Source organism: Sinocyclocheilus anshuiensis, unplaced genomic scaffold (assembly GCF_001515605.1).
Source record: "Sinocyclocheilus anshuiensis isolate Anshui unplaced genomic scaffold, SAMN03320099.WGS_v1.1 scaffold2206, whole genome shotgun sequence".
Taxonomy (NCBI): Eukaryota; Metazoa; Chordata; class Actinopteri; order Cypriniformes; family Cyprinidae; genus Sinocyclocheilus; species Sinocyclocheilus anshuiensis.
This window is the reverse complement of record NW_015558552.1, coordinates 424,922-436,074: the sequence shown is the minus strand read 5'-3', so window position 1 is coordinate 436,074 and position 11,153 is coordinate 424,922. Positions and strand designations below refer to the sequence as shown.

At 34.9% G+C, this 11,153-nt stretch overlaps 1 protein-coding gene across 1 annotated transcript in view; it reads right to left on the bottom strand.

The window, feature by feature from the left end:
- Positions 1 to 1,993: 1,993 nt before the first annotated feature.
- LOC107679388 (paired box protein Pax-3-like) overlaps positions 1,994 to 11,153 on the bottom strand; it is a 40,153-nt gene continuing 30,993 nt past the window's right edge. The window contains exons 8-9 of the mRNA XM_016474905.1: positions 4,622 to 4,867; positions 1,994 to 2,050 (exon numbers count right to left, since the gene is read on the bottom strand). Coding sequence (XP_016330391.1) covers positions 2,033 to 2,050; positions 4,622 to 4,867 — 264 coding nt within the window. The 3' untranslated portion in view covers positions 1,994 to 2,032. The remainder of the gene's footprint in view (positions 2,051 to 4,621; positions 4,868 to 11,153) is intronic.

Here is an 11,153-nt window from a genome sequence, read left to right as displayed (position 1 = left end):
CATTATCCATCAACAATTAGATGCAGTCGAGAACCAAAAAAAACATGAAAGTATAACAACAACAAGCTAAAAAATAGGACATGAACATTGTGTTACAGAGACAGAACAAAGAACTTCATCCGTAAAAATAAAGGTGACATCCATCCACATTATGAAATGCTTCATCATCTGGCATCTTTTAATTGCATGAAAAACAATTTAAGTTTATGGACAGATGATTTTCGTGAGCAAGTGAGAACAGATGAGTGTTTTTGAGGTATTGAGTGTGTATTGCACTTTCCTTGGGTTCGTTTGTGGCCTGTGTCTCTGAATGTTCAGAATGTGAGTGTGTATTGCACTTTCCTTGGGTTCGTTTGTGGCCTGTGTCTCTCTGAATGTTCAGAATAGCATACTACCATACTACTAATGTTTCAGTATGCACTGTGTATATTGTCTGCAATTTGTCTGCATGCAAAACTAAATAGATGACATTCTACACAATATTATATCCCACAATGCAATGCATTCGACTTGACTTTCCTATTCCACTGTAACCAATAAACTAAGTATTTTATTTCTGGTTTCTTGACATGTCATCTGCCAAATCAAAGATGTTGTTTCACTAAATTAGATTAAAAATGCAACAGCATTTACAAGGTAGCATACTACAATTTGAAATTGATTGCATTATTTTAGTATATGTGACCCTGCACCACAAAACCAGTCTTAAGTCGCTTGGGTATATTTTTAGCAATAACCACAGAAACTTTGTATGGGTCAAAATGATCGATTTTTCTTTTATGCCAAAAATCATTAGGATATTAAGTAAAGATCATGTTCCATGAAGATATTTTGTAAATTTCCTACCGTAAATATATCAAAACTTAATCTTTGATTAGAATTATGCATTGCTAAGAACTTCATTTGGACAACTTTAAAGGCGATTTTCTCAATATTTCGATTTTTTTTTTTTTGCACCGTCAGATTCCAGATTTTCAAATAGTTATATCTCAGCCAAATATTGTCCTATCCTAACAAACCATACATCAATGGAAAGCTTATTCATTGATGATGTATAAATCTCAATTTCGAGAAATTGACCCATATGACTGGTTTTGTGGTCCACGGTCACATATACTGTAGTATACATTAAGCAGTACAATAGTATTCCATTTCACTTCTGTCTCATAATAAGGTATTTTGTGTGTGCTCAGATGACTGGTAATAAAGGGGTCTGTGTTACATAGTCTATCCGCACTACCGAGGGTCACACTCCATCGTTTAAGCCGGTGAAATACCATCGGACACTTGAGTGCATTCCGTTTAGGTCAGCCTCTTTCTCTGTATGAAGAGGACCTGAGAGCTTGTGCCGAATGTGAGCATGTTCTTGTCTATTTATACATTTATTTATGAATGAGAAATAAGGAAAGTTGGCACATCTGTCTTTTCCGAGCCCTTATTTCCTAAATATATCAACAAAATGTGTCTCAACCAAAGAGTCACCGTCAAGTTGTGTGTCACAAACCAGCCACTAAAGTGCGTCCGTCAGTGGACAGCTGATATCAGAGTATGGCGCCACACTCTTCCCTGCCATTCCATGCTGTTTATAAGCACAGTCTTTGAGTTGTTTATTTGTCCTTTACCTTTGTCCTCCTCGTGTCGCATGGCTTGTCAATCTTCAGGAAAGAGGTGGTAAGTGTCATCAGAACGTGCCTGCTCCAGAATGGGATGGATATATGGAGAGGCTGTTTCGTCTAGGTCTAAATTGTCTAAAACCCGTCTTCAGTCCTGGTCCTAAACCCAACCCAACCCCACCCACAATATCCCCCTCGTAAAAACAACTCAGTTGCACTTTGGACCCACAGGCGTTAGAGAGGACCGCCGTCACCGCTGGCCTCTCCTCTCAGTGCTCCTCGAGTGGGAGTTTGAGGAAGGATGGTCATTTTGGTCAAACATTCAAGAGGTGAAGGAGAGCTCAAGTGCAAGAGTTTACGGTCATCCATAGATCTCTTCATCTCCTTCCTGTCTGTCTTCATTCAGTCAATGCTGGGTTTCAGATAATGAAAGGCACCTGAAAGACATTCATTTAAGGTCAGGGCTATTATCTTTAGCTAAAAATAAAACAACTTGTGAAACAACATTTGCATTACTAGAAATTAAATAAATATTAACGGAAATAAAATCAAACTTATTTTATTTCAGTTAGGTGCCAAGACAACTTTTCTCATTTTCGTTTAGTTTAAGTACTAAAATAACTACAACTGAATAAACTAAAATTAATTTTAAAAAACTGTCTGGACATATTTAAAAACAAAACCTAATAAAAATGACAAAAACACAACAAAATTACTAAAACTTTAAAACTCAAAGGCAATCAGAAAATAAATAGTAAAATAATAGTATATCAATGTTACTAAAATAACGCTTAAAGTAATATATGGCTACAAATTTTTATTGAATATATAAATTGAAACACATTTTAAGAATAAATAAAACGCATATTTAAATGTATACGATAAATTTTATAAATTAATAAATTTCAATTTCAGACTTTATTTATAGGACATTTCTACACTGTTAGATTACTTTGTTACTGTGGAGAAATTTAGCATGAGTAAAATTAAATTAAATTAAATTAAATTAAATTAAATTAAATTAAATTAATTTAAATCACAATGTTTAGTAATTGATAACAATAATTGTTTAGGGAAATAATTAAAATTTGACAGTTTTGCATGTTGCAGAAAAATATATATTTAGCAGATTTAGCATTTTATTTATTTTTTGTTTGTTTAATTTTTAAAAATAATTTATATATAAAAATATATTTAAATATATACTGTATATACAAAATTACATTTATTACATTATATTAAGGTCTTGGAAGACTACTGATGCCTCCTGGTGGGCTCCTAGTGGCAACCACTGACATAAGTATATGACTATATCGACATAGCCTTTGCCAAGAGAAAGAAAAAGAAATCAAAATATGCAAAAGCGAAAGATCCAACAAAACACAGTACATAATTGAGCGAGCCAGTGCATGCCAATTCCACTAAAAAGACAGACAGAGGGAGAAAGTAAGAGAGATTGAGAGACGGGGAATGAAAAGAGAGCTGTCCTATATTCAGTTCTGTATGGATCAGACTCAATGATCAACAGCAACTACAGATCTGACCCGTCTGAAACACATGTTTCTAATATCTGCCCGCCATGGGCCATTCTACTCCTATACGAGACTCCCACTAACTCCTCCATGGACCCCCAGCTCTGTGCTTACAGGGTGCGGACCCCAGCAAATTAATGATATCAAGATGCAGTCCTGGCCTGGGCACTTGACATGCAGGCCTGGTGTGCAAGTCCTCTGCTCCTCTCATTTCACTGCGTGTTTGAGTGGATCATGAACGATATCTTTGTTACCCAGAGCTCATTACATGGCTGGCTGACGTATGTCTGGAGCTGATGAGATATAGCTCATCTCACAGGGTCGTGAAAGGACACGGGTTAAGCATCATAAACCACGGCAGTGTTTACCTGTGTGGCGGCCCAGCGGATTACAACGAACTAATGTAAACTCATGATTACGTCTCAGATTAAAAGACGAATACTTCACTGAAAATAATCTCAGCTGACGTTCAGATGATCGTGTTTCTCTACAGAATCAATGCAATTTTTTCAAAAGTTTCCTGGCTGAACTGTAGCGGTTAGCATGGTTATGTCGAGCTGTGGTGATGCAGTTCATCAAAATCATATGGCATGCATCAATAAAAGTGTCAAAAAGTGTAAAAGATAAAAATATAATTAAACGAAAAAGGGATGGATGTAACTAGTAGTAAAAGTAAGATTAAACGGCAGCTAATGCACTTTTGAACTGTTGTTTAAAAAGTATTGTGTGGTTGCGCAAACAAAACATATTCATTAGAATGAATTGCTCTTTAGTAAAGAGATTAATTAAAGTCATCATGAAATGGAAATGCACTTATCTATTTTCTAAATTCATTTTATTGATCTAATTGTGAATGATTCATCCATACATATATTTTTATTTATTTATTTTTTGACCTTGTAATTTTTAATCACAATGTCATAACTCGACCTTACAGTAAAATGACAGACTTCTCTCTGGTGACTTATGCAGGACTTCTCAAATTTTGTATGCATAAATCAAAACGCCCCTTTCTTACAATTGACTGCATTCAGATTTGCCTTCATCCAATCAAAAACCGATGAACTGAACTACATTTTTTCTTTTCGATTAAAACTACTTATTTTATTTCAGCTAGTTGCAAAGGCAACATTTCTTATTTACATTTTTTTTACTTGATGTACTAAAATAAATAGAACTGAATTAATAAAGATTAATTAATAAAGAATTCAAAAATGATTAAAGATATAGACATATTTTAAAAAATCATGAAAACGACTGAAATGACTGAAACTTTAAATAAAATTTAAGTGAAAACAGAAAATATAAAAACAATTCAAAGTGAATAGAAACGATAATAGTATCTATAAAAGAACACAGTTACACATCAAATCCAAAAACTGAACTTTTTATGTTTCTACAACAAACTGAAATGTTTTTAGAACATAAACGTGTGGCTCTGTCTCTCACTACAGTACAAACAGTGCTGGTATTCACCTTACTCTGCCCATACTGGCTGTACTGGTAAGACGCCACGTGGTCCATGCTGTACCCGGGTGAAGTGTAGCTGGAGGGGCAGTAGGACTGGGAGCTGGGCAGGCCTGGCAGAGCCTCCAGTCTCTGAGAGGAGTGGCAGCTGGGAGCCATGCCTGTACTGGTCTCCAAACCGCCCGTCAACGGAGAGAGGGCAAAATCACTCTGCGGCTGGTGTGGCACTCCACCAGGATTCAACAGCCCCATCACCTGAGGAAAAAAAGAACACAACACTTTAGAATGAGCTACTTTTTTAACAAGCAAATTGCTGAAAAGACTAGCCCAGACCAATGGATTTCCCTGCTGGTCAGCTAATACAGGTGCATGACCAAATTTTGATAACAGAGTGAGATCAGAAAACCACTTTTAATTATCTACATGCTTACAAATCAGTTTTATGTTACAAACCAGGGTTATTATCCTTAACTAAAACTAAAATAAAACAAATTTTCAATAATATGTTTAAAGACACTGAAATAACACATAAAAAAATTATTTTATTTCTCATTTGTATTTCAACCATTCTTATTTTTTGTTTAGTCTGAGTTGAAGTACTAAAATAACTAAACAAGCCGTTTTATTAAATGTTTAGTCATGCAGGTATATGCATAATTTTAAGGCATATATACTTTTCACATCTTCTCACAGCACGGTCCATTAGTATTCAGAACTTCTCAAATTTACTTAAGAAAGAGTCAAATCATTTGTAAACATATTTTTAATACACATGGATTAACTTAAGATCTCAGATCTATCAGAATTCTTCATCTTCACCAAATAAAACAATGAAAATGTGCTTTTGTTTTAAACTCTGTGATGTGAAATGAATTCAACATACCAAACTGAACATAACGACAACGCTAAAGTTTTTAATTCAGCCCTCCCTGTTATCAATCACCAGTGTGTAACACGCATCTGAAATGATTTGTTGACAGCGAGTGAAGATCTCTCCAGCTCTCACACAGCGTCTCTGGCCGCCCGTGTCTAATTCACACAAGTGACAGACAGATGGAAGCGAGACGCGAGTGTGCTATCAGTGTCTGTGAGCTCTCGGATGGCGCTTGACGGGCCAAATACAGATCAGTTCCCTCCCTCTGCTAATCGTTAATCAAAACCAGCCCGGCCCAGAAAAAAATCTCCTGCACACCGACCCACTGAACAACCGGCCGGCCCACTAACTCCATCCATGAGAGTCAAATTATTCCCCATCCTGCTGGACACATGGTTCCTTTTAAACCGTTACCCGGTGCAACCAAAGAGGGGGTGGAGTCAGTCGGAAGGCGCTGTATTTCTTTGCCCAGTTAACATTTTCCTGAAAACAATTCTGAGTGTAGAGTTGTGTGTTTGAGAAGAGAGAGTAGCCAGATGAACAAAACCAGAGTAAGAAAACACAGAAAGAAAAAAGCGGGTTTTATGGGGTTTTCTATCAAGATCTGATGTTAAAAACCAATAGAATAAACAAAACATGGAATAAGTGCGACAAATGCTCTGAGAAGATAAATATCAGTTGCAGAGAAAGTACTGCACATTAAATATGTAGGTGGGTTTGCTTAGATTTTCTTTAGGGGCAAATTTGTCCTCAGACACGAGCTAAATCTGACAAAAACCTCCCTGTGGGGACATCTGGAGAGGTCCTCAATTGGACAAACAATTCATTAATAATATTTTATTTATTTGAAAAAGAAAAAATCTCTGTTACAGTGATGCACTTACAATGGAAATGAAGGATGGCAGTCTTAAATCTGAAATTACTGCTTCAATAGTATAGCCACAAAACATAACCAATGTGTATTAACATGATTTTAGCATGGAAAAAATGCTTAATAGCCACTTCTGCCCAATGTTATATTCAGTTGTATCAACACCTAAAACTCTAAAATGACTATAAAAATTAATTAAAATGAAATAACACACAAAAACTACATAGAAAAGGTAATGTAAGTGTTTTTATAAAATTATACACAATTTATATTATTTTGTATGGATAATGTGTTTAAAATTATACACATTATATATCATTTTAAGAATTTAAACATTTTTGCTTTTAAATCCTACAAATCGGCCCCATTCACTTCAATTGTAAGCATCTTTATTTTATAAGGTTTATGCTTTTTAAAATCATCAAATGAACTTTGCATATTTAGAAAAATACAGAGGTTTACTTATGAAATGTTAACATTCTGTCATTATTTACTCATCCTCATTTCTATTACAATGCCATGCCTAAAACTGTAAAATGACTATAAAATTGAATGAAAATGAAATAATGCACAGGTTCTAATAGAGAAGTTAATGTGAATGCTTTTATAATTTCAACATTTCTGCTTTTAAAGCCTCCAAAAATTGTCCACATTCACCTCTATCCATAAACTGGATTTTTTTTTTTTTTTTTTTGGAATTAGTGAAAATTTGTTTTCGTGCTATAAAATGAACTTAATTTGTATTGAACCTGGAATATTCCTTTAATATAAAACGATAGGCATCTATGGTGTTTCCTCATTTAGTAAGGAAACCGTGTGTGTTTGTATGGTTAACGCTTTTACAAGCAGTGTGAAGGGTCATGAAATTCCTTTTGGGGTTCATCTTCAACAGCTGTTCAGAAGAGAAATGGATTGAAAGCTCTAAGCACTCGCAGATTTTCAGGTGCTTTCCCCACCTTGCAGATAACTCGAGGATCACACGAGCTGACAGCGTATATCATGTACAGCAGCGCATGTGTGAGTCACACGCTGATGTGTGATGCTTAACAAATGAAAAGCACATGGAGGTTAAACTCTCTCGTTCACCTCCCCATGGGGGGCCCGGGCCCGGCTACATGTGAGGTGAAAGCTTAAATGTTCCTTCCATGTCGAGACCACAGACAGCAAAAAGCTTCCTCACAAAACATTTTCCCAGCCAAGACGATGCATGTTTACGCAGCTCTCCGGAGGAAGCAGCCCACATTCACCAGAGGTCAAAGAGCAAAAATGCATGTTCTCAAATCCATATAAAATGTAATTTTGATGGAATATTTCAGATTAAATACATTAAGCAATTTTTGTGATTACAATTTCTTTTTTTTGCTGTTGATGTTTCACAAACTGATGGATGAGTTGAAATTATTTTTTAAATTTGGACTATTTATTTAATTTAAACTCTACACAAAAAATATTATACAAACCACTGCAGAAAAAAAATGAAGTGCATTTTTATCACTTTTTGTTGAAAGGAGAACAGGCTACAGCTGCAACAAAACTTTTTTATGACATTCTGAAGTTTTTTAACTAAAAAGTACATTTGAGACAATGAACAGGAAATTATGGGGGGAAAAGAAAACCTTGAACCAATATATAGGTCAATCATTGTTCTTGTACAAATAAAAAACACTAAAAAAAGGAAAATACCATTTTTGTATTGGTATTTGTACCATGGCAGTAATTTAGTACCAAAATTAATAAATACTGTAACAAATGTATTGCTCATTGTTAGCTAATGCATTAAATAACGTTAACTAATGGGTCCTTATTGTAAAGTGTTACCAAAATGTCTTTTTTTCTCTAAATATGCAAAAGTTCACTTCATGATTTTAACCCTCTGGTGTTGTTCGGTCATTTTAGACCAGAAAAAAAAAATGTTTTGAAATTTTAAAAATCGCTACTTCATCTGAATTGTATGAAACTCAATTACTTTTATGGCAGTCACTATGTGACCACAAAAAAAAAATAATAATAATCGTGAACTTGATTTGAAACAGCTAAATGGTCATAAAAAATTGTCACACTTGTGATGTTCGTGGTTAAAAATGACTGCCATTGGAAATTAATGAGAAATATGAAAAAATTTGACAAATTAGTGTGTACAATCTACAAATCATTCATGATGCAGAAAAAAAGTGCACAGCAATGAAGGGGCGACACACTAAAATATCAAGAGTGCAAAACAGACTCATATATTTCCAAATCCACAACTTAATAAAAATAAGTATTTATGTCTAAAAACAACTAGAGAATTTATAAGCCTTTTTATACAGCTATATAGGAATCTAGTGGCTAAACCATGGAATTGCAGATGTTTTTCTTTTTTTTACTCCCACCAGACGACACTAATCTGCCTTCAAAAATTGGATTTTAAAGGCAATGGGCCTCATTCATGAAACTTGAGCAGAATAAACGTTTGTGTAAATCGTTCGTAAAGCTGTTCTGACGTAAATTTTCGGATTCATGAAAGTGTTCGTATTTTCAAAATGTTAGTTGGTACCAAAGAAATTTACGCCTGCTCCCTGCCAGGTGTAAATGGTGCATAAAATGTTCTGTGTTCTTTTTGGCAAACTGATGACACTGAATTTTGATGCACTGCCATCATAATATTGTACAAGTTTTTTTTTGTAGCTGAGAGTTGATAAACTGTTTAGCTTTGGGTAAAATGCAGCGCTTGTCACTGTCAATTTTTACCCAGCCGTCCAATCAGTGGACAAGAGGCGGGACAAATACTACACCGACCAATCATCCTACTTGTACAACACCTAAACAACAATCGAGAAGTTAACATTGCTGGTTACTGCATTTTTATATTTAGTAATATTCTTCAAAATGTACTGCCGTGGATATTCCACATCATAGCAACCAAATCGACAGCTGGAAAAACTCTGTGCCACCAAAGCATTCTCAAGCGCCACCAGCTCGTTTTAAGAACGATTACGAATGATTGGAATTCATTAACATACACATGTTTAACTATCAAATCGGACGTTTACGAAGCGTTTGTGAATCCGGAGGAGAGTTTTCGGGAAGGTCTGTTTTGCGCGCAAATTACTCAGAATTTACTCCTATATTTACGCAAGTTTCATGAATGAGGCCCAATGTTTTTAAATGCTTTAAACAGTATCTGGGAGCATATTTCTACCATCTGTGTTCTGTAGCAGATTATTTTTGGAATAAAAAGCACAAGGGTGTTATTTTTGCATTCTAACCTTGCTAAAATTTAGATGCATCCAAAATAATTGAAAGCAATAGAAATCTTGTTTTAGCTTCTTAGGATGCCTGAACTGATCTTAAAACTCTTAAAAGCCTGCAATAAAATCAATGAGACATGTTGTGAGATTGTGTACTTTAAAACTAAACAGAGTAAAGTGAGTAAATCAATCAAACCATATCTAATCATGTGAACTTGAACAAAATACTTGCAAAAAACAATGTGCAGATGTGAAGACAGGACCTCAGCTGAAACAGCTACATTTTTTTTCTGTTAACTACAAACACATGTTAGTTAAAAACACAAGGATATATGAAAACCACTTGTTACTAGTTAGCAAAAATGTAATGAATTTAATAAATCAAGGGAGCACCACTTGAAAATGTAGCTTTCCTTAAAGCCAAATTCCTTTCTTTTCAATGTGCCCTCACTAGATCTCATTTAGGGTTTAGACTTGAGTTGCTCAAATTGGCTCTAAGGCAGCTGGAACTAGAGATAATGACATGAAAGACAGAGCCTATCATCTGAAGGTAACGAAAGAAAGAGCAGGAGATTGCTGAAGAGGCCTGGTCAGAGATGTACACCTGCAACTAATGGAAAGAATTTAAATGAAAAATGGTTATTCATTTCTTTTGAACGACTCAGAAAGTAGTAAAACTGAATCTAAATCTGTTGACAAAAAAAACACTAGCCATATTCAAATATTTTGGAGCTGTCCAACTATACCTCACCTTTAGACTTAAGTCTAAATAAAGAATAGTACTAAGCATCACCCAACTGAATTTCTAAATGCATGTTATAGATCTGATTGTAAACAGTTTATTTGTGCACATTTAATTTATTAAAAAATGCATTGACCTTGTAGCATTTAATATATATTTTTTTAATTCACCAGACTTTTCTCTATGCAGGACTTCACAGATTTGATTTTATTATTATTTTGGATTTTTAGGATTTACTTAATATTAAAATGAATAATAATAATGGGTTTAACTTTAACATAATACTGATACTGGTGGGGAATGGATGGATTCATGTTCAAATCCCCACTCTTGGGTCCTGTTTTCAATAAAAGATAAAATTCATACCAAAGCCCTTGTCTCATGGGAGGTTGTTCACAATTATTCCATCCACACATCACTCAACACGCATTAGTTCTATATGACCGCTTCACTGTCTTCAATTAATATGCAACATTCAAACATGCCGTTATTCTCCTTCCTTTGCATGCAGTTACCTGCAAGATCATTTTATTGTTTGTGTGCAGCCGTCACAGTTGGCTTGGCACAGCACATGAGGTTAATAAGATTAAAATGCACTGTTAGCTTGTCATGGTTGAGATCGCCTCTTTAACATCTTATAGCACGTGCTATTAGCTCTATTTAATGTGTATTACCTTGTGAGTGCAATTAGTGTATATCTCCTGCACTTCCTTAATAGTCTGTTCCACTGATACTATAGCAATACCGCAGCTAATCATCTTTAAAACTATTTTATGAGGTACAGTTTTTATGAGTGAGAGGGAGGGAGGAAAAAAGAAAGAGAA